This window comes from Thalassophryne amazonica, chromosome 3 (assembly GCF_902500255.1).
Source record: "Thalassophryne amazonica chromosome 3, fThaAma1.1, whole genome shotgun sequence".
NCBI lineage: Eukaryota > Metazoa > Chordata > Actinopteri > Batrachoidiformes > Batrachoididae > Thalassophryne > Thalassophryne amazonica.
The window spans coordinates 45,804,212-45,831,601 of record NC_047105.1 but is presented as its reverse complement, the minus strand read 5'-3'; the positions used below and the strand labels follow the sequence as shown (position 1 = coordinate 45,831,601).

General features: G+C 42.9%; 1 protein-coding gene across 1 annotated transcript in view; it reads left to right on the top strand.

Moving 5' to 3' along the window:
- The first annotated feature begins 20,609 nt into the window (after window positions 1–20,609).
- Window positions 20,610–27,390, top strand: part of col2a1b (collagen, type II, alpha 1b) — a 140,239-nt gene continuing 133,458 nt past the window's right edge. Inside the window, 4 exon segments of the mRNA XM_034166160.1 lie at window positions 20,610–20,951; window positions 24,370–24,579; window positions 25,555–25,571; window positions 25,993–26,025. Of these exon segments, the coding sequence (XP_034022051.1) occupies window positions 20,858–20,951; window positions 24,370–24,579; window positions 25,555–25,571; window positions 25,993–26,025 (354 nt within the window). The 5' untranslated portion in view covers window positions 20,610–20,857.

Genomic DNA, 27,390 nt, shown 5'->3' with positions numbered 1-27,390 from the left:
AACTCATCTCAGTCGCTTGTACTCACGATCTTGTTCTTTCGGTCATGAGCCAAATCTCATGACCATAGGTGAGGGTCGGAGCGTAGATCGATCGGTAAATCGAGAGCTTTGCCCCCCTGCTCAGCTCTCTCTTCACCATGATGATCCAATACAGTGACCGCATAACTGCAGATGCTGCACTGATCCGTTTATTGATCTCACGCTCCAACTGTCTCCCTCTCATGAACAAGACCCTAAGATACTTAAACTCCTCCACTTGAGGCAAGAACACTCCATCGACCTGAAGAGGGCAAAGCACCTTTTTCCGGTCGAGAACCATGGCCTCAGATTTGGAGATGCTGATCTTCATCCCGGACACTTCGCACTCGGCTGCAAACTGCTCCAGTGCATGCTGAAGGTCTTGATTCGATGAAGCCACAGAACCACATTGTCTGCAAACAGCAGAGACAAGATTCTGTGGTTCCCAAACTGGACCCCCTCTACACCCTGACTGCACCTAGAAATTCTGTCCATAAAGGTAATGAACAGAACGGTGACAAAGAGCAGCCCTGACGGAGGCCGACATGCAATGGAAACAGGCTTGACTTACTACCGGCAATGCGAACCAAGCTCCTGCTGCGGTCATACAGGGACCAGATAACCCTTAACAAAGGACTCCAGACCCCATACTCCCGCAGCACCCCCCCACAGGGAGCCTCGAGGGACACGGTCATATGCCTTCTCCAGATCACCAAAACACAAGTGAACTGGTTGGGCTAACTCCGATGAACCCTCGAGCACCCGATGGAGGGTGTAGAGCTGGTCCAGTGTGTCGCGACCAGGACGAAAACCACACTACTCCTCCTGAATCTGAGGTTCGACTATCGGTCAAATTCTCCTCTCCAGTACTCTTGAATACACCTTACCGGAGAGGCTGAGGAGTGTGATCCCCCTGTAATTGGAACACACCCTCTGGTCCCCCTTTTTAAACAGAGGGATCACCACCCGGTCTGCCAATCCAGAGGCACTGTCTCCGACCGCCACGCGATGTTGCAGAGACGTGTCAGCCAAGACAGTTCCACAACATCCAGAGACTTAAGGTACTCTGGACGGATTTCATCCAACCCAGGAGCCTTGCACCGAGGAGCTTTCTGACCTCCTCTGTGACTTTGGCCTGGGTGATGGATGAGTCCGCCTCTGAGTCCCCAGTCTCTGCTTCCTCTTCGGAAGACGTGACGATGGGATTGAGGAGATCCTCGAAGTATTCCTTCCACCACCTGACAACATCCCCAGTCAGGGTCAACCGCTCCCCACCCGCACTGTCTACGGTGCGGGTGGGGAGCTGCTTCTGCCTCTGGAGGCGTCGGACGGTTTGCCAGAATTTCTTCGAGGCTGACTGACAGTCCTCCTCCATGGCCTCCCAGACTCCTCCAAGACCCAAGTTTTTGCCTCTGCGACTGCACAGGCTGCAGCACGCTTAGCCTGCGGTACCTGCCAGCTGCATCCGGAGTCCCACCTGCCAACAAAGACAAGTAGGACTCCTTCTTCAGCTTGACAGCATCCCTTACTTCCAGCATCCACAACCGGGTGTGGGGATTGCTGCCGCAACAGGCACCAGAGACCCTGTGACCACAGCTGCGAGCGGCCACATCAACATTGGAGGTGGAGAACATGGTCCACTCAGACTCCATGTCTCCAACCTCCCCCTGGATCTGGGAGAAGCTCTCCCAAAGGTGGGAGTTTGAAAACCTCGCTGACAGAGGGTTCCACCAGTCATTCTCAGCAGACTCTCACGATACATTTGGGCCTGCAGGTCTGACCGGCTTCCTCCCCCTCCCAGTGGATCCAACTTACCACCAGGTGGTGATCGGTCGACACCCATGTGTCTCTTCACCCGAGCGTCCGAGACACATGGCCGAAGGTCAGATGATATGACTACAAAGTCGATCATCGACCTCCGGTTCAGGGTGTCCTGGTGCCATGTGCACTTATGGACACCTTGTGCTTGAACATGGTGTTCCTGATGGACAAACTGTGGCTAGCACAGAAGTCCAACAACTGAACACCACTCGGGTTCAGATCGGGGAGGCCGTGCGTCCCGATCACCCACCTCCAGGTCTCACTGTCGCCGCCCACGTGGGTGTTGAAGTCCCCCAGAAGAACAATAGAGTCCCCAGTCAGAGCACTATCTAATACCCCTCCCAGGGACTCCAGAAGGTCGGGTACTCTGCACTGCCGCTCAGCCCATAGACCGAGACATCAGTGAGAGACCTGTCCCCAACCCAAAGACGTAGGGACACGACCCTCTCGTTCACTGGGGTGATCTCCAATACATGGCAACAGAGCTGGGGAGCAATGAGCAATGCTACCCCCACCCACTGCCTCTCCCCATGGGCAACGCAGAAAAGTGGAGCTCCCAGCCCCTCTCCAGGAGTTGGGTACCAGAGCCCAAGCTGTGCGTGGAGGTGAGCCCAACTATCTCTAGTCGGTATCTCTCAACCTCCCTCACAAGCTCAGGCTCCTTCCCCCCCCAGCAAGATGACATTCCACGTCCCGACAGCCAGAGGCTGTGAGCGCGGACCGGACCGCTGGGCCACACACCCTCGATTGCCACCCATTCCTCTCTGCACCGACCCCCATGGCCCCCTCTGCAGGTGGTGAACCCACAGGAGGGTGGTCCCATGTTGCTCTTTCAGGCTGGGCCCCGTGGGCTAAGGCCTGACCACCAGGCGCTCGCGCATGAGCCCCAACCCCAGGCCTGGCTCCAGGGTGGGTCCTCGGCTCCGCTGTACCCGGCGATGTCTCGGTCCTTGATATTATACTGGTCATGGGAGCTTCTGAACTGCCCTTAGTCTGACCCATCCCCTAGGACCTGTTTGCCATGGGAGACTCTACCAGGGCATGAAGACCCCAACAACATAGCTCCTAGGATCATCCGAGTACGCAACTCCCCCACCACAATAAGGTAGCAGTTCGAGAGGGAGTATGATACATACATTGATCAATAAATACATATAGGGGAGGATTATAGCAAAAAGGCCTGCACTGTAATGCTTAATATTAAGGAATCATTATAGATATAGGCTTTTGCAATCCCGCATCTGAAAGATAATCATTTCCTGTGTGTAGCAGGGCAGCATGTCCAGCCAGCCCATGTGTGTGTCCTGCCTAACACGCGTGTCTTGTGGACGGCGCTCCGCAGGACAGCATCATGTGGAACAGAGCTCATGTGGGTGATGTGACATTCAGATCACCCACTGCATGTTATGATCTGACCGTTTCACCTGGGGTAGCCTGTCAATCTGCGCAGCATGCACGTGCATGTTGGAGCCCATTGTAACAGCGATATATGTTTTCATGTATGTCCACGGGAGGACAGCAAGCAGACATACAGTACGTGCGTCACAATGGACAGTTGTTAGTTCATGTCCGTCCAAACACCGTACCTGTTCAAAGACTTGACGTCCAGAACCACAGATCTCCACAGCTGCTCCTGTCGGCGGACACACCCCCTGTCAGTTCAGCGCACACACCAACGTGTCACTTTGTGTGTTTGCAAAGCCATACTCATAGGCACACTTAGACAAAATTTCACATCCAGCTCGACAGTGATGGCCGCCACTGCACGCCACTATGAATCACTTCTCTCACATGTGCACAATTAAATTCTGCTGCACTGCATTCAGTTTCATTGCTGCAGTATGGCAAAGAAGGACAGTGGACACCAAGTCGGTTAAGGTCTCGTTTCCAATGCTCCTCAGCACCCTCCTGCAGATGTTCCACCCGCTGTTGTGCCTGATGTTCAGGAGAATGATTCTGAGCCAGAGGAGAGCTGCATGCAGCTAGACATCTGGTTCTCTCTGCCTCCTCCTCCTCCTTTCTGCGCCACTCCATGGCACAGAGGCCACCCTAAACATGCAATCACAAGTTCTTCTTCTGCTGTGGATTCTTCTGGATTTTGAGGAGCAATCTGGAGTGAACTGTTCAGCAGCTGACGATAGGATGAATATGGGGTGTGTGTGGAGTCAATTTGCTTGATTCACAACAGTGTGCGACAGCGCGGAACATTATTATTGACCGTGCATCATAGTTCATGATAATTCAGCAGTGATACGTGCCATAACTCATAACGGGTAGTAACAGGTTACAGCAGTTCTTGAGGACTCCTGACACATTTGCCCCAAATCATCACATTCATGGTCAGCGCCCAAGAATGTATACATCGTGGCATTCATGATTCATCGTTATCTGTAAATGCAGCATAAAAAAGTAAGTGCTTTCACGTTCACTTAAATTTTTCTGAAAAGATTAAGAAGTCAGGTGCCATATATATATATATATATATATATATATATATATATATATATATATATATATATACACACAATGAGGAAAATAAGTATTTGAACACACACACACACACATAGTGCATCCAGAAAGTATTCACAGTCCTTCACTTTTTCCACAATTTATGTTACAGCCTTATTCCAAAATGGAGTAAATTAAATTTTCCCTCACAATTCTACTCACAAAACCCCATAATGACAACATTAAAAAGTTTTTTTTTTATTTTTGCAAATTCATAATAATAATAATTATAAAACCCTCAATACTTTGTTGTTGCACCTTTGGCAGCAATTACAGCCTGACGTCTTCTTGAATATGATGCCACAAGCTTGGTGAAACTATCTTTGGGCAGTTTTGCCCTTTCCTCTTTGCTGCACCTCTCAAGTTCCATCAGGTTGGATGGTGAGAGTTGGTGCACAGCCATTTTCAGATCTGTCCAGAGATCGGATTCAGGTCTGTGCCTCTGCCTGGGCCACTCAAGGACATTCACAGAGTTGTCCTGAAGCACTCCTTTGATATCTTGGCTGTGTGCTAATGGTCATTGTCCTGCTGAAAGATGGAACATCACCCAGTCTGAAGTCAAGAGCGCTCTAGAGCAGGTTTTCATCCAGGATGTGTCTGTACATTGCTGCATTTATCTTTCCCTCAATCATGACTAGTCTACCAGTTACTGGTGCTGAAAAAACATCCCCACAGCATGATGCTGCCTCCACCATGCTTCACTGTAAGGATGGTGCCTGGTTTCCTCCAAAGATGATGCCTGGTATTCATGCCAAAGAGTTCAATCTTTGTCTCATCAGACCAGAGAATTTTGTTTCTCATTTAAAAAAATAGTAAGGTCGGATACTTTTCTAATAGACCTCGTATATATATATATATATATATAGAGAGAGAGAGAGAGAGAGAGAGAGAGAGAGAGACAGAGAGAGAGAGAGAGAGAGATACGGTTCAGTCCCAAATGATGGCGTATAGAAAGGTGTATAGTTACCAAGGTGTCACACAAGCAACATCTCATGATAGGTAAAAGCAAAGAGCATCTCAAGGCCTCCGTAACCACACTGTTGAAAAACATACTGATTGCATTGGATACAGAAGGACTTCTAAACTTCTGAATGTTCCAGTGAGCACTGTTGGGCCCATAATGCAGAATCAAATCAAATAATTTTATGTATATAGCGCCAAATCACAGTTCCCCAAGGCGCTTTATATTGTAAGGCAAAGCCATACAATAATTACGGAAAAACCCCAACGGTCAAAACGACCCCCTGTGAGCAAGCACTTGGCGACAGTGGGAAGGAAAAACTCCCTTTTAACAGGAAGAAACCTCCAGCAGAACCAGGCTCAGGGAGGGCAGTCTTCTGCTGGGACTGGTGGGGCTGAGGGATGAGAACCAGGAAAAAGACATGCTGTGGAGGGGAGCAGAGATCAATCACTAATGATTAAATGCAGAGTGGTGCATACAGAGCAAAAAGAGAAAGAACACTCAGTGCATCATGGGAACCCCCCAGCAGTCTAAGTCTATAGCAGCATAACTAAGGGATGGTTCAGGGTCACCTGATCCAGCCCTAACTATAAGCTTTAGCAAAAAGGAAAGTTTTAAGCCTAATCTTAAAAGTAGAGAGGGTGTCTGTCTCCCTGATCCGAATTGGGAGCTGGTTCCACAAGGAGAGGAGCCTGAAAGCTGAAGGCTCTGCCTCCCATTCTACTCTTACAAACCCTAGGAACTACAAGTAAGCCTGCAGTCTGAGAGCGAAGCGCTCTATTGGGGTGATATGGTACTATGAGGTCCCTAAGATAAGATGGGACCTGATTATTCAAAACCTTATAAGTAAGAAGAAAAATTTTAAATTCTATTCTAGAATTAACAGGAAGCCAATGAAGAGAGGCCAATATGGGTGTGATATGCTCTCTCCTTCTAGTCCCTGTCAGTACTCTAGCTGCAGCATTTTGAATTAACTGAAGGCTTTTCAGGGAGCTTTTAGGTCAACCTGATAATAATGAATTACAATAGTCCAGCCTAGAGGAAATAAATGCATGAATTAGTTTTTCAGCATCACTCTGAGACAAGACCTTTCTAATTTTAGAGATATGCGCAAATGCAAAAAAGCAGTCCTACATATTTGTTTAATATGCGCATTGAATGACATATCCTGATCAAAAATGACTCCAAGATTTCTCACAGTATTACTAGAGGTCAGGGTAATGCCATCCAGAGTAAGGATCTGGTTAGACACCATGTTTCTAAGATTTGTGGGGCCAAGTACAATAACTTCAGTTTTATCTGAGTTTAAAAGCAGGAAATTAGAGGTCATCCATGTCTTCATGTCTGTAAGACAATCCTGCAGTTTAGCTAATTGGCGTGTGTCCTCTGGCTTCATGGCTAGATAAAGCTGGGTATCATCTGCGTAACAATGAAAATTTAAGCAATGCTGTCTAATAATACTGCCTAAGGGAAGCATGTATAAAGTGAATAAAATTGGTCCTAGCACAGAACCTTGTGGAACTCATAATTAACTTTAGTCTGTGAAGAAGATTCCCCATTTACATGAACAAATTGTAATCTATTAGATAAATATGATTCAAACCACCGCAGCGCAGTGCCTTTAATACCTATGGCATGCTCTAATCTCTGTAATAAAATTTTATGGTCAACAGTATCAAAAGCAGCACTGAGGTCTAACAGAAGAAGCACAGAGATGAGTCCACTGTCTGAAGCCATAAGAAGATCATTTGTAGCCTTCACTAATGCTGTTTCTGTACTATGATGAATTCTAACCCTGACTGAAACTCTTCAAATAGACCATTCCTCTGCAGATGATCAGTTAGCTGTTTTACAACTACCCTTTCAAGAATTTTTGAGAGAAAAGGAAGGTTGTAGATTGGCCTATAATTAGCTAAGATAGCTGGGTCAAGTGATGGCTTTTAAGTAATGGTTTAATTACTGCCACCTTAAAAGCCTGTGGTACATAGCCAACTAATAAAGATAGATTGATCATATTTAAGATCGAAGCATTAATTAATGGTAGGGCTTCCTTGAGTAGCCTGGTAGGAATGGGGTCTAATAGACATGTTGATGGTTTGGAGGAAGTAACTAATGAAAATAACTCAGACAGAACAATCGGAGAGAAAGAGTCTAACCAAATACCGGCATCACTGAAAGCAGCCAAAGAGAACGATATGTCTTTGGGATGGTTTCTGAGTAATTTTTTCTCTAATAGTTAAAATTTATTAGCAAAGAAAGTCCTGAAGTCATTACTAGTTAAGTTAAAGGAATACTCGGCTCATTAGAGCTCTGACTCTTTGTCAGCCTGGCTACAGTGCTGAAAAGAAACCTGGGGTTGTTCTTATTTTTTTCAATTAGTGATGAGTAGTAAGATGTCCTAGCTTTACGTAGGGCTTTTTTATAGAGCAACAGACTCTTTTTCCAGGCTAAGTGAAGATCTTCTAAATTAGTGAGACGCCATTTCCTCTCCAACTTACGTGTTATCTGCTTTAAGCTGCGAGTTTGTGAGTTATACCACGGAGTCAGGCACTTCTGATTTAAGGCTCTCTTTTTCAGAGGAGCTACAGCATCCAAAGTTGTCCTCAATGAGGATATAAAACTACTGACGAGATAATCTATCTCACTTACAGAGTTTAGGTAGCTACTCTGCCCTGTGTTGGTATATGGCATTGGAGAACATAAAGAAGGAATCATATCCTTAAACCTAGTTACAGCGCTTTCTGAAAGACTTCTACTGTAATTAAACTTATTCCCTACTGCTGGGTAGTCCATCAGAGTAAATGTAAATGTTATTAAGAAATGATCAGACAGAAGGGAGTTTTCAGGGAATACTGTTAAGTTCTTCAATTTCCATACCATAAGTCAGAACAAGATCTAAGGTATGATTAAAGTGGTGGGTGGACTCATTTACATTTTGAGCAAAGCCAATCGAGTCTAACAATAGATTAAATGCAGTGTTGAGGCTGTCATTCTCAGCATCTGTGTGGATGTTAAAATCGCCCACTATAATTATCTTATCTGAGCTAAGCACTAAGTCAGAGAAAAGGTCCAAAAATTCACAGAGAACTCACAGTAACGACCAGGTGGACGATAGATAACAACAAATAAAACTGGTTTTGGGACTTCCAATTTGAATGGACAAGACTAAGAGTCAAGCTTTCAATGAATTAAAGCTCTGTCTGGGTTTTTGATTAATTAATAAGCTAGAGTGGAAGATTGCTGCTAATCCTCCGCCTCGGCCCATGCTACGAGCGTTCTGGCAGTTAGTGTGACTTGGGGGTGTTGACTCATTTAAACTAACATATTCATCCTGCTGTAACCAGGTTTTCTATAAGGCAGAATAAATCAATATGTTGATCAATTATTATATAATTTACTAACAGGGACTTAGAAGAGAGAGACCTAATGTTTAATAGACCACATTTAACTGTTTAGTCTGTGGTGCAGTTGAAGGTGCTATATTATTTTTTCTTTTTGAATTTTTATGCTTAAATAGATTTTTGCTGGTTATTGGTGGTCTGGGAGCAGGCACCGTCTCTACGGGGATGGGGTAATGAGGGGATGGCAGGGGGAGAGAAGCTGCAGAGAGGTGTGTAAGACTACAACTCTGCTTCCTGGTCCCAACCCTGGATAGTCACGGTTTGGAGGATTTAAGAAAATTGGACAGATTTCTAGAAATGAGAGCTGCTCCAGCCAAAGTGGGATGGATGCCGTCTCTCTTAACAAGACCAGGTTTTCCCCAGAAGCTTTGCCAATTATCTGTGAAGCCCACCTCATTTTTTGGATACCACTCAGACAGCCAGCAATTCAGGGAGAATATGCAGCTAAACATGTCACTCCCGGTCCAATTGGGGAGGGGCCCAGAGAAAACTATAGAATCCGACATTGTTTTTGCAAAGTTACACACCGATTCAATGTTAATTTTAGTGACCTCCGATTGGCGTAATCATTACTGCCGACGTGAATTACAATCTTACCAAATTTACGCTTAGCCTTAGCCAGCAGTTTCAAATTTCCTTTAATGTTGCCTGCTCTGGCCCCCGGAAGACATTTGACTATGGTTGCTGGTGTCTCTATCTTCACATTTCTCAAAACAGAGTCGCCAATAACCAGAGTTTGTTCCTCGGCGAGTGTGTCGCCGAGTGGGGAAAAACAGTTAGAGACGTGAACGGGTTGGCGGTGTACACGGGGCGTCTGTTTAGGACTACGCTTCCTCCTCACAGTCACCCAGTCGGCCTGCTTTCCCGGCTGCTCGGGATCTGCCGGAGGGGAACTAACAGCGGCTAAGCTACCTTTGTCCGCACCAACTACAGGGGCCTGGCTAGCTGTAGGATTTTCCAAGGTGCAGAGCTGAGTCTCCAGTTCGCCCAGCCTGGCCTCCAAAGCTACGAATAAGCTACACTTATTACAAGTACCATACTGCTAAGGAGGCAGAGGAATAACTAAACATTTCACACCCAGAGCAGAAAAGTGTGGGAGAGGACAGGAGAAGCCGCCATGCTAAACCGGCTAAGAGCTAGTAGCTGCGCTAAGCTAGCGGATTCCTAAAAACACACAAAGTGAATAATGTGTAAATAATTTAGAGGTGATTCAGCAGAGGGAGTGCTTTAGTTAAGGCACGTGAAGATTACACTGTGAAACAAATCGTTATCTAGTTAACTAGATCAATCTAACTGCGCAGATTAAACAGCTAACAGATACAGAAAAACACCGCTGTGCTCCGGAAACAGGAAGTGATACAATACCGCAGTGAGAGCCAACCACCAGTAGAGGCCTGAGAAGTGGAAAGAACATCATTTCACCATAAACCGGCCATGACCACATGCTCTTCGCAAGGTTTCTGATAGAGGAGTGAAAAGAATTATCAGAAAGTCCTTGGCTCTTTGGCTTCTTTGGCTATCAGAAAGTCCTTGGCTCTTCTGATACAAATTATTAGAAGAGCAGAAGAGCCAAGGACCACTTCAGAAAGACCTGGAATTAGCAGATACAATTGTTTCAAAGAAACAATAAGTAATGCATTCTCCCACCATGGTCTGTATGCACACTCACTACATGAGACTCCATTGCTGAAGAAAAAGCACGTGAAGCTTGTTTCAACATTTTGGCAAGTCTGTGAAATAATGGGAGAATACATTCTGGACATATGAGACTAAATTGAACTCTTGGATGCTATAATACACACCATAAATGGCACTGCACATGACCCTAAAAACACCATACCAACAGCTGATTCTCCAGAACCTCAAGGACTGTCTACCCCACACTAGATTCCCACCAGTTTGCATACCGGCAAACAAATCCACAGAGGACACCACTGCCATGGCTCTGCAGGCTGTGCCAAGTCACCTGGTACAACAACAGAACTATGCTAGGATGCTCTTTGTGGGTTACAGCTCAGCATTTATCATGATCATCTCAGACATTCTGACCACAAACTGGACACTTGCCCCCCCATCCCCACCCCCTCACGTGTACCTGGATCAAGGAGTTTCTGACCAACAGACCCCAGCCTGTGAGACTTGGCCCTCACCTTTCCTTCACCCGCACACCGTGTCGCAGACCAAATGGTTCATCCCTAAAAATCATTCCGCCTTTTGCATCTGCGCATGCGTCATTTCGGACCACAGCAGAACGTCTAAGATGGAGTCTCTTCACCCATAGCAATCAAATGGTTTAATGTGATTATTAACCATCAGATGATAAAGGTAAAACCTCTCAAATCATTCTAAAGTCAGTTTTAAGCAGAAACAAGGCCATTTTAAGTAGAAATGAGGCGAAAGTCCATGAAGCTTTGAAATATTCAATGTGCAGTGAACACTATCAGCTAGCAGCTCGTTTAGCTGTCGCACTCTGACCACTTCCATCGCCTTTTATGGTGAAATAATGCTGAATTTATGTGGAAATGACTGTTGTACTAAAGCTGTTGCTGAGATAGATTATGAGTGGTGTGCAGTTTGAAGCAGAAATTAGATATTAATCTGTGAACGGCGCCATCAGGGGGATCAATTTTTAGGGAGACCGTTCGGTCTGCGACACCGGTTCACCACAGGGCTACATGCTGAGCCCCCTCCTGTACTGTCACTAGACCTACGACTACAGTCCAACCAACCAAAACAACATCATCATCAAATTTGCTGATGACTCCACAGTTGTCCAACTAATCTCAAAGGGAGACAAGGCAGCCTACAGAGAGGAGGTCCAGACGTTAACGGCCTGGGCCTGTATCCACAAAGCATCTCAGAGTCCTCTCAGAGAGCTCCTAACTTAGCCTAAAAATTCCAGGCAAGGAATCTTAACCTAAGAGTGATGCAGGACGTGTCTGAGAGCAACTCTGAGCAATGAGGGGACAGAAACTCTTATCTTTGTGAGGAGGCAGGGTTGATCATGTTGCTAGGTATGATGCAGTCTTCTAAGAGCTGTGATTGGTTGTCATAAAAAGGAAAGAGAGAAAAAAAATTCCCCACACGTTCCTAGTTATGAATGAAGAGTAAAATCAACCGATCATATAACCTGGATTGTAATGTGTAATCGTGAAAATAATTTAACGGTAGGGTTGGTATCGAGAACCGGTTCTTTTCGGGTATCATTAAGAAATGATTTGATCCACCGACATCAATAGCCTTTTTTGCTGAATGATTCCCTTATTGGTCCTTCAGAGCAGCCGTTGTTTTGGGGGGTGTTGTTGGGAAAATGATCATGTCTCTACGTCGATTACAGACCTTGCAGGGTATGTAATACGGAAGCGTATTGCATTCACTGGATAAAAAAATTCGTAATTATGAGAAAAGATCTTGTAATTACGACATCAGGATCTCGTAATTACGAGATCAGGCTATTTTTATTTTTATTTATTTATTGTGTGTGTGTGTGTGTGTGTGTGTGTGGTGTGTGTGTGTGTGTGTGTGTGTGTGTGTGTGTGTGTGTGTGTGTGTGTGTGTGTGTGTGTGTGTGTGTGTGTGTGTGCGCGTGTGCAATAGCTTCCGTATAATGTGCTTCCATACTTCCAGTCCCTCTGTAAAGACAAGCGTGTTATCATCGGCTAACCTCAGCCCGCTTCTTTACTGAGGGACTGGAAGTATATATATGTAAAACAATTAGACACCTGATATTTTCTCGTAATACGAGATACTGATGTTGTAATTATGAGATCTTTTCTCATAATTACGAGATCAGCGGTCAAATTTTTTTTAATCCAGTGAATGCAATACGCTTCCATACTGTAATCAACCATTTCTACAGCGCGGCTCTTCTTTGAAGCTTGAAGCAATGAAGCATTGATCCGACCCGCTGCTTCGTGGTTCTTTGTCTTATTTTGCTTTATCTTAATTTTTCCCTGCTAAAACCCCAAAGAGCATATGTCTGTGAGTAATATTTACCTTTTAATGTTAATCCGACCTGTTCTGGTCTTCTGAAACAGTTGATAGATGTATTTTATAACTTAAAAATGGGACCGGTGCTAATGCATTAGCATGTCTACGGCACTTTCAATGTTAAAATTTCGCATTAAGCTATTCGCATCTCAGCACGTTTGTGTGCATTTCTTTTCTGTATAATAATAATGGCTCAGCGTTTGTTGTCATAAAAGAGTGAAATGTATTAAAAATTGTTAAAAAATTAATTTTGTTTATAGATTAATAATAATAGCAACAACAATAATAATAGTAATAATAACTAATAATGTTACAATACAATTTTAGAGAAAGAGACAAAAACAACCTGATTAAAAACACAACAGAAAATATAAAACCAACTAACAATGAACATAAATAAATACATATAGAAATAAATAACTGTTTCCTGTGAACACCTAGTGACTCTTACACCTCCACTTCATCCATTTTTAATTTAAACTTAATGACAATTTGTTTCGGTCAAACCATATTTTCAATTTGTTAATTTCTTCAGTGATTTCCTCCAGAACTATCTGGCAAGCTAGAAAACTGGTGCATCCTGGTAAGAGCAGAATACTACTGGAATGAATTTGAATGAAGGAAAGTTGTAGTTTTTTTTGTCTCACCAAAATGGATGCTGCACTCACTGCAGTTTATTGTCTGGAATAGACCCAGATTGCATTTCAGAGCTTCTAGAATTCAAACATTTTTGTGCAAGTGTTGGGGGGTAATTTTGGATTTCAGCTTTTTTTGTTTTTCACGACTTTCATCCCTGAATATGTCAATCGTGAGTCACTTTTTTGAGGATTAAAAGTCACTAACTGGGACTCCTGTCTTGTCTCGAAAGAAATGAGAATCGTCCTCCATTCTGTTCACACAGCTCCAAACGCTGCGCGGCTCTCTGCCGAGTCATGTTAGAACAATAGAGTCCAGTCGGAATTAATAACTTCAAAGCGAAATGCCGTTTAAATCAATTGACACCTCTTGCCAAATGTTGTAATACAAACAAACTGCAATCAAATCAAAAAATCAAATCAATTTTATTTATATAGCGCCAAATCACAACAAACAGTCGCCCCAAGGCGCTTTATATTGTAAGGCAAAGCCATACAATAATTACGGAAAAACCCCAACGGTCAAAACGACCCCCTGTGAGCAAGCACTTGGCAACAGTGGGAAGGAAAAACTCCCTTTTAACAGGAGAAACCTCCAGCAGAACCAGGCTCAGGGAGGGGCAGTCTTCTGCTGGGACTGGTTGGGGCTGAGGGAGAGAACCAGGAAAAAGACATGCTGTGGAGGGGAGCAGAGATCAATCACTAATGATTAAATGCAGAGTGGTGCATACAGAGCAAAAGGAGAAAGAAACACTCAGTGCATCATGGGAACCCCCCAGCAGTCTAAGTCTATAGCAGCATAACTAAGGGATGGTTCAGGGTCACCGATCCAGCCCTAACTATAAGCTTTAGCAAAAAGGAAAGTTTTAAGCCTAATCTTAAAGGTAGAGAGGGTGTCTGTCTCCCTGATCTGAATTGGGAGCTGGTTCCACAGGAGAGGAGCCTGAAAGCTGAAGGCTCTGCCTCCCATTCTACTCTTACAAACCCTAGGAACTACAAGTAAGCCTGCAGTCTGAGAGCGAAGTGCTCTATTGGGGTGATATGGTACTATGAGGTCCCTAAGATAAGATGGGACCTGATTATTCAAAACCTTATAAGTAAGAAGAAGAATTTTAAATTCTATTCTAGAATTAACAGGAAGCCAATGAAGAGAGGCCAATATGAGTGAGATATGCTCTCTCCTTCTAGTCCCTGTCAGTACTCTAGCTGCAGCATTTTGAATTAACTGAAGGCTTTTCAGGGAACTTTTAGGACAACCTGATAATAATGAATTACAATAGTCCAGCCTAGAGGAAATAAATGCATGAATTAGTTTTTCAGCATCACTCTGAGACAAGACCTTTCTAATTTTAGAGATATTGTGCAAATGCAAAAAAGCAGTCCCACATATTTGTTTAATATGTGCATTGAATGACATATCCTGATCAAAAATGACTCCAAGATTTATCACATTATTACTAGAGGTCAGGGTAATGCCATCCAGAGTAAGGATCTGGTTAGACACCATGTTTCTAAGATTTGTGGGGCCAAGTACAATAACTTCAGTTCAATCAATCAAAACATTTTTTTGCTCCCAAAATGAGACGTCCTGCGCTGACGAGCAGCAGCAGGCTGAGCTCAGCTCAGATGTACGGAGAAATATTCATGGCAAAATATCTGAAAGGAAATGCTTTGGACAGAAAGTACAGATTTGTTTATTTTTATTTATGTCCAGAGATCAAGGATCCAGTGACCAAGTTCATATTTCTTTACTTTAAGACTCAATAAAATGTTGTTGACATAGAAAACCTGTAAAGCCTACTTTCAGTACATAGAAAATTCACAAGAGGTATTGATAAGGGAATCGATAAGGAATCGGATCGATCAGCAGAATCAATAATTGCATTGATATTGATAAAATCGTATCAATACCATCCCTATTTAATGGTATGATGATGAAACTCAGCAAAATTAAATGAATTTTTACACAGCTTCAAAATGTTTGAATGTACCTCATTCAGATGCCGATTATTATATTGATTAGCTTATTGTTATATATACTCTCCATGCTGGTAATTTTACTACTTAATGTATTTGATATTAATGGTGACGAGTCCTGTGATTGCTGTCGTCCTTATAAAAAGTGGTTTGATTTGGCAGAATGACCAAAGCAACAAATAAAATTGATAAGAAAAAGAACTAGAAAGCCCAACTGGACAGAAGAGCAGTGCCTGCTGGCACAGTTCATGGAGGAGAATAAAAGTGTTTTAAGACACTCTAGGCATCTTAAAAGTTCTCCTCCCCACTCTTAACAGTTTGGTACCTTTGGAGCTCTCTTAATGCCTAAGATGCTTTGGGAATAACTTTTATCTTCCCAAGGGAAAATTCTAAGAAATGTCTAAGAATTCGAGGAATTGTAAGACTTTTCTTTGAATGTCATCACTAAGAGCTACATTTAGCCTTAGGATGCTTTGTGAATATGCGTCCTGTTGTTCAGACAACCTGGCAGTGAACACCAAAAAACAAAGATCACCACCACCACCACCCACCACATCAATGGCAAGTGTGTGGAGAGGGTCCACACATTCAGGTTCCTGGGAGTCCAGATCTCCAATGACCTCTCCTTTACAGACAACATCTCAGCTGTCATAATGAAGGACCAGTAGCATCTCCACTTCTTGAGAGTCCTCAGGAAGAACAGCCTCAACAGGAAGCTGCTACTGACCTTCTACCACTCATCCATTGAGAGCCTGCTGACGTATTGTGTTTCCACATGGTACGGTAATTGAGAGGTCTTGGGGGGGTCTACTTAAAATGGTGGGGGATTAACAGGGTCGTAGTTTGAGTTTGAGTTTAAGCAAGATCATTTTAGAAAATTTTATTTATTTATTTTTGTATTTGAAATGGCATAAACAAATTCAAATGTGTGAAATACCAAGTGTTCCAATACTTTTGAGGGCAGTTGAGAAACACTCAGGGGCATGTGTATTTTTAAGTGAAATGCATCATCCTGGTGTCACTCAGAGAGCAAAATTAAGAGGTTATTAAAAAAAAAAGTCCTTCAGAGAGCAAATAAAGAGGTTATTAAACAAACTTCCAGTCCTTATTGGACTTATTAAACCAAACATATTCTTCTAGATTGTGTTCCTTCAAATAACTAAACTAACTGTCTTTACTTATCAATAAAAAACTCAACTTCTAGATGTGTTGTGCTGTTGAACATAACCGCTGTGAAACAATCACTAATGTAATTCACCGGCTTTCTTACTGTCACCTTTCTCACTTCACTCCACCGCAGCAAACACAACAGCACCATGGTGAAGTCCAGAGCTTTTATATAGAACAGAGAAGGAATAAAGTAGCTGTATTTCATTCAGCCCAAACATCATGCGTTACATATAAGCCAACAGAGCTTGAATCATCTAGCTGTCTGCTAGTTTCAATCATCTAAAATCACTGGAGAAACACATTTTAACACCTGGAACTTATTTCTGGCATAAAATGTACAGGATGGACCTAGCAGTCAATATGTGTCACCAATTTCAAAATGCAGCTGGCTCTTTTCAACCAGATATGCGGTGCGTGACATGTCAATCATCTCGGGTGGCAGCTGAGGTGTCCAATTAGATTTCAGGGGAGTCCAGTGCGATCCTGGCCTACCCTCTAGCTCCGCCTATTCCAGGAAGTGTTCAACATTTCATATTTCCAGTTTCACTGTGGCCTCAGAATTTGGCACTTCCTGTTTGGGACTCCCTGTACCTTGAGCGAGCTCACACCGCTTGCGCTGCGCTTCACTCATATTAACTCAACCATTAATTCGCATTACTTTTTGCCAAAGTTGGATCAGCAGTCACAATTTCTTCTGTTTTTACCCCAAACATCATAACATTCAGTCATAGATGGTCCAAACTATACCTTTTTGGTCATCTTTATGTTCAAACAAATACTTTTTCAATATGATTGGAGCTTTTTTAAATATTGTCCCCTTTGTAATTCTTCAATGACCCTTTACCTGGAGATGGGATGGTCACCATACCGTGTGTGTAGACAATGCTTTGCTGAGACTGGATTGCCAGTGTTGTGTAGTCCCCTTAAGTCAGAGGTCTCAAACTGATTCCAAAAAAGGCCAAAAAGGTGCAGGTTTTCTTTGCAGCCACCCACTCTACCAGGTGATTTCACTGATTAACATCACTTTGAGCAGATGGAATCAGTTCATCTGTGTAATCACTTGGTGGAGTGGGTGATTGCAAAGAAAACCTGCACCCTCTTGGCCATTCTGGAATCAGTTTGAGACGTCTGCCTTCAGTGGTGTCAAAAACTTGCTTGGCTCATGGACTGTACAACATTAATCCTACACACTGGAACGTTAAGATTTTCTGTAAAGCAATGTCTCAAATAATCTGAGCATTTTAATGCTTAAACATATGGATGATCACAAAGAGGTGGAGATGAGAAGCATTAAATGTCAGTGAGTCATGCAGACACAGCCCGTCACTTCTGAGGGCTTCATACCACTCTCACTGCAGATATCTGCGGGAAGATAAACACTGTAGAACAGATCAGACTCTGAGCATACCTTCATGCCCCAAAAATAAATAAATAAATAAATAAAATGTAAATAATATAGCATTATTGATTCACAGCTGTTGCAGGCTGAAGTAACCAGACTGCCAACTACTAAGTAAGCAGGTCCAACTGATTCTAGGCCTCCGGTCTATGAAAATGTAATTACTAGTTTAGGGGTTCAGAGTCTTTGATCTATGAGTTGCACAGTGTTTATGGGTGAGCCACGAGATCACAAAAGGAAAATAATTATATTTTGCTCAGAAATTTGCTCTACATAGTTATACATTCCAGTACCAGTTTTGCAAAACTATATGCCACATTGCAAGATTTTGTTTTTATGTAAACATAATGTAAGGATTACAAGGAAAACCAAACTTTGAATAATAGAGTTATGAATAATAAACATGATTTGCAGGTGAATAAAGTTTTCTTTTTTCTGTGACCTCGTTGTTTGGGATCACCGCAGAGGATCTGTTACAGATCTTTATTTGGCACAACTTTTACACAGAATGCCCTTCCTGATGTAACTCCACTTCTACAAGAATAAACCTTCTCACTGCTCCTGGTGTTCCTAAGTGGTCTCCTGGCCAAGTACAAATTTGAACCTACTCTGCTTCACTTCTGAGATCTGATAGGATCAAATGTGACAGAGTATGACAGAGGACCTCTTTTAGCAGACAACAACACTGATATGTAGTAAAAGCTGTTTTTGTTCAACACAGATGTCCCTGGAAGAGTCAAATTACTCGCTTCAAGGACTTCCCACGGTGCAAGACATCGTGCAGCACTCCCAGGCGCCGTCGTCAGCCTGTTTCAAGCTGAAAACCTCCACATTTCAGGCTCTATTGATCCAGGACGTCGTGAGAGAACAGAGAAGTTTCAGAAGAAGTCGGTTTCAGCATTTTATCCGGATATTCCACTGTTAAAGGAGATTTTTTTAATGAAAGACGTGCGGACGGGTCCGCGTGTCGGGACGCAGCTGGCGCGGTGCAGCGGCACAGGAAAAACACTTCTGTGTTGATAACCATTTGTAAAATCCAGGCGGCTTTTGATGGCTTTCAGTGGAGTGAGTATATGAGAAATTGTTTAACAGCTGGACATGTTCCAACTTGTCCTTAAGGCTTCCAACGGAGGTGTTTTTCCTGTGGCGGAGCGTCGCAGCGGCTGCGAGCCGACGCTGCAATCCGCCCACACGTCTTTCATTAAAAAATCTCCTTTAACAGTGGAATATCCGGATAAAATGCTGAAACCGACTTCTTCTGAAACTTCTCTGTTCTCTCACGATGTCCTGGATCAACAGAGCCTGAAATGTGGAGGTTTTCAGCTTGAAACAGGCTGACGACGGCGCCTGGGAGTGCTGCATGATGTCTCGCACCGTGGGAAGTCCTTAAAGCGACAGTATCACCTCAAAATCTCTCATCAGCTGTTAAAATTTTCACCGAAAACCAGCTTAATTTTTCGAACCGTGTCCACTTCGATGTGTCTCACAGGTTTAGAAAAAATTTTGATCAAACAAAGCGCCAGTCTGTCAGCAACTTCTCAGACAAAGGAATTCCGACGAGGGGCTGGATGACTCCTCCCACAAGGAGTGCTCACAGGCGAATGATGTCACCGACAGGCGTGGAAAAACTCACGCATGCGCACAAGGGTTCAAGCATGTCTGACGTAAAAACATATGAATGAAATCCATATAGTTTTTGAAAAAAATAAAAGGACCTATACTTTATGGACAGCCCTCGTATATATATATATATATATATATATATATATATATATATATATATATATATATATATATATATATATCACCCCCCATTTGTGCCCCCCTTCCAGTCCAGTCTCACGTTTTTTTTTTCATGCTCCGTCACAAAATGAGTCAAATTTTCATGATGTTTTTCAACTCACTATTACTAATCCAACTCCTTCCCCCAACCCTAACCTTAACCATAGCCTAGCCCTACTCCTTCCCCCAATCCTAACCATAACCATAACCTAATCCTACTCCTACCCCCAACCATAACCAGCATGATGTAAGTCTGCCGCTTCACTTAATCAATTCACTTAATTTCGTGCCGCCATCACGGAATGAATGAGAATGAATTCATGCTGCTGTGACGAAAATGAGGCACTTTTCGTTACAATATCACGAACCAATAGATTAATGTATATTTCGTGCTGCTGAATCACGACTTGCCGTGAGACCAGGTTGCCACTTCACAAAATTCCCATTGTCCCATTACAAAAAAATGGCCCATTGGACCAAAATTGGACCAAAAATGGACCAAAGATGGACCATTATATGGTCCATCCTTTCTTCCCTCCTTAATTCCTTTCTGCTGCATCTGCATCATTCCTTACTTGATTTTTTTAAGTTAACTTTAATTTAACTGAGGCAGTCAGATCACTCAAAATGTTTGAGTTGGACTAAGATTTCCTGCGCTGCGCTGCGCACTCTTTGGGTCAAAATTGGAAACAAACTTGTCAGTGTGTCTGTTAGTATTTGCAGATAAAGTAACGAAATGAAAGAGAAGTACGGTGCCGTGCTTTGCATGAAGGAGGCGGAGGAGAAAGGAGGAGGACGCGGAGTTGGGGCCAAAGTTTGTGGGTTCAGTAGCAGCACGTGGAGAAAGGAGTGGTCAGGGACCCGGATTATGGGACCCGACAGGCACGATGGCTCAGATTTCAACCTGACAGGGGGTAAGAGGCTGGGCTGATATTTGGGAATATACGAAGATTCATTGAAGGCAGCGGGGACATAAAACTACAGCGTCTGGCCCGAAGCGGTCGGTGCTGAGTTTGTGCTCCTGATCGCGGTCCTGCCGCTGGAATTCCCCCATCGGGTTTTGGGAAGGGTGACTGTCGAATGGTCCGGCTTTTGTAACTGGGGATACACACTGAAATACTGAGAGAAGCCTCCGCTCCACTTGCACCCCTTTTTTCTTTCTCCCTCAAGGGCCCTGCATGTCTAATATTTAGACATGACCAGCTTTGTGGATTCCAGGACTCTACTGCTACTTGTAGCAACTCAAGTTTTTCTATTAAACGTTGTGAGATGTCAGGAGGATTTTGACCGTAAGTGGCTCTTTAATACATGTCAAAGATGCCTTTCTTCAGAAGCGTACCTGTGAAAAGTTTCGCTTTTGATTTGCTTGGATTGATTTTTTTTTCTGGCACACTTTTTACGCACAGATTGTTTGGATACTCTGAAACGTTAAAAATAGCCTAATTGCTGATGATTATCTCACAAAAGTGCAAATCTTACAGTATCTGCCAGGTAATTCACGTGGCATCCTGATAGATCGCATTCATAGACGTGCGTAAAAAGATGGAGACATTTTTACGCACAAACCTGAAGCCCTTTATTTTCATCCTGTGATAATTCACATTAACGTTTGTAGTTGGCAGGCAAAAATCGTGCAATTCAGACTTGGATGCTCGACAGTGAGCTCAGCTTTATGAGCTACGCCACTGAGTTCTCTGTTAGGGACACCTGTGGGCGCTTTGGAGGCTTTTTTTGGTATTCTACTTTTAACGACAGATTCATTTAATACAGGGGAGGAGGAGGGGGAAAGGGGAGGGGGGAAAGTGAAAGGTGGTCAGGCCTGTGGTAAAAAGTTTTCACATTCCTTTGCTGTCACGGGACTTTGGGGCAAATCCTGGCTTGTTGAAATGGAATAGTGGACGAGCAACCAAAAATTCAATTAAGAAGGTTTTTAAAATTGCACTGTATTAATAACCCAGTGGAATTTATCCCCCTTTTTTCTGCATACTGTCTCTTCAATTTTCTTCAACAAAATTGCAGTGGGATTCATCATCATTATGAATATTGATTTTTTTTTTTTTTTTTTTTTGTATTCACAAGAGACACTTTATAATGAAGGTATTCAGTAGATGTGGGCCAGAAATAATGTTCCATATGATTTCAGGGTTTCCATCTGTTTGAAAGATTAGCCATAAGCTGCAACAGTGAGCCCAGAGAAAGAAGCCAGACACCAAGAGAGAGAAGTGCATGGGGGGGAAAATGTGAAAGGGCCTTTATTTATTGTAATTCTGAAAGGTGCAACCTTTACAGGATATCATAAATCAAGCTTAGCAAGCTTTCAAAGTAAAATTTTCTTTTTTTAGAGAGAGAAAGAGAGAGAGAGAGAGAGAGAGAGAAGGGGGAGCAAATGTTGAAGCCAAGGTAAAAGCACTAATGCAGATGTAAGTCTCAAGTTCCCCTTTCAGAGATTCAGGTCCTTGGGTATAATACAAACCTTTCTTTGCACAGTTCATTAGAGGCAGAATTTCTTTCTGTAAGAGCCCCCAAAAGATTTCAGACCAGTGTGACAGATTTCAAATCTTTACTGTTCATGTTTGACATTGCTGACTAATTTTTTTGCAAATTGATCAGTATTACACAGTATCATGTCTTTTTGTATTATAGTCATTTAAAAGAAAGTGTGTGGGGGGGGGGGGGGGGGCTTAAAAATAAATTAGTCAGGCGCATGAGTCTGTACACCACTGCAATTGAGATGTGCCTGCAGTGTAGAAATTCAGATATAAGTCAAGTAATTTCACAAAATAAAATATTGCATTAATCGTTTAGGATTTGTAGCTCTACACAGTCCTTCCAGTTTCAAAGGTCATTAAGTAATTGGACAAACTAAATGTAAGCAGTATTGTCAATACAATTCATCACTTTACAGTCAGGGTTTTTTTTTTTTTTCTTTTTGACAAATAGCTTCATGGTAGAGTGGCACATAAGGATTTTCTTTAATGAATAAATTTAATCTGCAGTTTGCCACAAGGCACACTCAAGCCTAGATGTGATCAGTTGTCTTGCATGAAAGTGTTTCTGTGTTCCACTTTAACATGATGCTGTGGGTGGTGGCGCACAAGACAAACTCTGCACCATCCTCATGTTCTCCAGTCCAACACACAGAAGCTTGGTGGCTTCCCTCACAAGTCTCATTATTGCATCACTGGTTTTTGAGAGCTGGGACCGATTTATCTTAAAGTAAGGTATTCTGTTGTCAGTGAAGTTCCAGAATATTCTGTGACTTAGAAATGTTCATGTATCCATCCTCTGACTTGTCTAAGACAACAATCCTTATATTCAGTTTGATCAATTATTTGTGGCCAATGAAAATGCAAGCACATCTTGATTGTTTCATTTCAGCTCAGTTATGGTTGCTGTTCAAATACTTATGGACCCAAGTGCTCACTGTAATATTTTATTCCCCTTGGCATCATTATGGCTGCCAACACACGATGAGAATCACTAAATCTTATTAGGTTTGTGCAGCAGAAAGACTCCCTTTCAGCTTGACAGAGGAGCTATTGTCCCAGAATGGAACATATCAGTTGAATCTTTCATACTTGAGCCACTGAAAGGACAGGTGCAGGCCCTTGATAGTTCATCCAGACCTATAACCACAAGGTATGCACATGAAAGCTGACCTTTTGTTTTTTTCCTTGACGTGTTTGAACTGGCATCTGCCAAAACTTTGGCTTCCAGATGGGGCCTAAAAATGTGCCCTATGTTTATATAAGGCAGTAGTTTGTGAATTACCCACTCTGTTCCTGTCCAGAAAGACCTCATTCATTTAGGCCCATTAGGTTACCTCGACTTAAGCAACCCTGAAAGGTAAATATAGCTCCTGTACTGGCTCTTTCTTTTTTCACCACTCTGTGGCAGGAGGTCGTTTCTTTGGTGCATCAAACACTTTTTTTTTTTTGGTGCAGTTCCAGTCAGTGCAGTTCTTTAAGAAATATATTTGGCCTTCTCACATCTACAGAGCAAACGGAAAACTGGAAAATACATTAGTGCATGGCTCATAATCAACAATGAGACGTGTGATTTTGGCCATGCACAATACATGTATTGATGCATGCTGCACCTCTGCCGTGTAGTCTTTCCAACGGTGTGGTCTGACAAAGAAATCCAGACATTTTTCATTCACTGAATGCACTCACTAAATTCCTCCATGAGGAATTTAGGCACCAGCTCCTGCAAATTTCCAAGAGGGTTTCATGGAGATGTTGCTCAGCTTCCCAGTGATGTTGCACTGCCATCCTGTGGTTACTTTGGCTGTTTCCCGCTCATATATTAGATCAACCATTCCCAAATTCCCAAACAGAAGAATGCCAGGCTTTTTATTTCAAAACTTTTTTATATATTTAGTAACCTATCATGGCCCACCTGCAGTACCTTTATAGCCCACCCGAAACGCTGCAGCCCTCACTTTGGAAACCACCGTATTAGAGCATTTATTGTTTGTGAATAGAGAATTTAGTTTGCAAAAGGATCAGTCATTGTCTTCAGGAAAGTGTTTGAGGTTTATGCTTTATTCATTTTGTATTTGCATTAAATTCATGCATATATTTGTTTGCTTTTCATGATTAGTTACTGTAAAATGTTGCACTTGGTGGTATTCATACCTGCATAATCTCCTTTTTGTTTCCTGCCTGCTCCTCTGTGCGTACCTGACTGTGATCTCGCACACAGAGGATGGAAATTTAAGCTGTGAACAAGATGGACAACGCTATAGTGACAAGGATGTGTGGAAACCGGAGCCTTGTCGCATCTGTGTGTGCGACACCGGAACCGTCCTCTGTGATGATATTGTCTGCGAAGAGCTAAAAGACTGCCCCAAACCTGAAATCCCATTTGGAGAGTGTTGCCCCATCTGCACAGCTGACCGGCCTCCACCCATTGGTTGTAATTTATTTATCTCACACCTCTCATAAATAAATTACAGTACATCAGGTTGTTTATTTTGGGGTACAAACACCACATGAACACTGTGGTATTAATCAAAGGGTGACTGACCTCTTCCTAATTAACTCCTGTCACTTCTCTCTTCCCTCTGTCTGGGTCATCCTTTGATTCCAGTTGCGTTTTCTGTCCCCAAAGCAAACAAATGATGAGAAATTAAAGACAACAATGACACTTCTGAGCAGATTTCTGTGAAAATGCTCCTTAAATCCGTTTTTCTACTTCAAGCTCACCTTGGTCTCGTTTGAATCCTCTCTCTTGGTCTTTTAGTATCATAAAAACTGTGGGAGTCATTAAGGAAATATTTCAGTCAAGCAGGCACGGCCTCAGTTTTCGACTCCGTAAGCTTTAGCAGGAATTCGGCTGATCTGAGTGAAGAAGAAGAGAAGCTGTGACACTGGAGGTTTTGAGACATTTTAAAACAGAGAATCGACTTACAAATTGATGATACTTCTGGATAAACAATGAAACTTTGGTGAGCAGCTCTGGAGATAGAAAGACATTTAGTTGATGAGCAAATCAGAAGCGTCACTGTTTTTGATACATGATTGGAAAAATGAGCTATAATGCCACCTAAAGATAATGATTAACAAGCTGCTATAAACTGCTGTCTGATTCTCAAGAGAGAGAAAAGTAACACATTTGTAATGCAGAATTAATGGCATTTGATTCTTTTCTGCTTTGCCTCTCGCTTTGAACGCTTAAGATGGTGACTGAGTCAACACTTTGCCAATCCTGATGGGATCTTTGGGAACCGCAAGTGGGATTTGGTAGCTGTTTTTAGTGTAGTCTGATTCAGGAAACAACAACTGGCAGTGAGGAAGAACATTTTCTTCAGAGCATGGAAATATATTTGGTATAAATGTGCTAACTCTCGTTTATTTTTCTCTTCTACCCATGTCGGCCACATGACAGGAGTACCTGGAGCTAAGGTGAGGAGCTGCCACTTGTTCAGACGCTCTGTGTGCATGTGTGTGTATGTGACATACGTATACCACCTCAAATTAAATGTGTGTCTGTCTCAGACTTGAATGTAGGTTGCTGTAGGAGGCCCCTGTAGTTTGTGGATTTAGATACTTTGTCTAAATATCTTGCCAGATGGTTGATGATTGTTATTTCCTCTGTCAAGCTGTGCACCATAATTGTGCACACAGGAGGAGACTCACATTTTTTTTATATTTTGCACTGACATTTCAACAACATTGTCCATGACTGCTGGCAGTCCTAGTTATTATTGTTGTTGTTGTTGTTGTCAGGTTAATGTAGAAAACACAGAAATTACTGAATAAATGCATCAAAAATAATTTTCATGTCATAAATTTTAACATTATGCTTTTGCTTTCAAAATATCAGGGTCAGAAAGGTGAACCTGGAGACATTACTGATGTGAGTAAACACATGCAATCTCCTGCTCTGACAATACAACACATTACCCTTTTCATAATCTTATTATTTCTAAGTTTTTGTCTCTTTGTTGGTATGTGAGTGGGGCTACTAAAAAAACAATAAACCAGATTGCCATATTATACACTTCTTCATCTGGTTTTCAAAACAGATGCTAAAGGTTGTAGCGACTGAGGCGATATCTTCTTAAACAAATCAATAAATAAAAAATAAAAACTTTTTCATGTCTCTAAAAGCCAGTCTTCCATTGCTGATATCTGACACTTGATTGTGTAATCTGTGTTAATTGTAACTTTATAGAGCGTATTTGACCAACTGGAAAGGTTTTGAACATGTTCAAAAAAGTGAATAATCAGATGTAATCTGTGTACCTAGGTGGCAGCATGTACCTTTTACTTTAATTTCACATGTAGCGGCTGCACTCTGCGTTGTGTTGTTATGACTCCGCCCATTCGCTCCCCTCGGGACGCAAACTCACTATCCTCGACATGGGAGTCCGACTCTCTAACCAGAAGGCTAAAACCCAGGGCTCTGGCCTTGTGACCAGAGAATCCTTTTGAGCTGTTGGGAATGAGGTTTATACTAACTACATCTGCACAGCGACACCTGCTGGCCTCCGTTACACTCACCCCCCCTAAACTCACTCCCACCCGGGTCACGGCACCATTGTAGTGGCTGCACTCTGCGTTGTGTTGTTATGACTCCGCCCATTCGCTCCCCTCGGAACGCGAACTCACGATCCTCGGCATGGGAGTCGGACTCTCTAACCAGAAGGCTAAAACCCAGGGCTCTGGCCTTGTGACCAGAGAATCCTTTTGAGCTGTTGGGAGTGAGGTTTACTAACTACATCTGCACAGCTAAACCTGCTGGCCTCCGTTACACTCACCCCCCCTAAACTCACTCCCATCCGGCTCACGGCACCATTGTAGTGGCTGCACTCTGCATTGTGTTGTTATGTCTCCGCCCATTCGCTCCCCTCGGGACGCGAACTCACGATCCTCAGCATGGGAGTCGGACTCTCTAACCAGAAGGCTAAAACCCAGGGCTCTGGCCTTGTGACCAGAGAATCCTTTTGAGCTGTTGGGAGTGAGGTTTACTAACTACATCTGCACAGCGACACCTGCTGGCCTCTGTTACACACAGACAGCGGTGGATATTATTTTATTAGGGTATCTTGAATTAAATCCCTTCTTCTTGAATGTGGATTTGATTGTGTAGTCATTTTACACCAGACTGCAATGTTAACTAAAAATTAAAATACAGTGCAGATTACATTTTTGTGAAGCAAGTGGTGGGTGTTTTCTTTGCAGCCAAGGGCAAATGGCTGGACCTAGAAGCAGAGTGCAG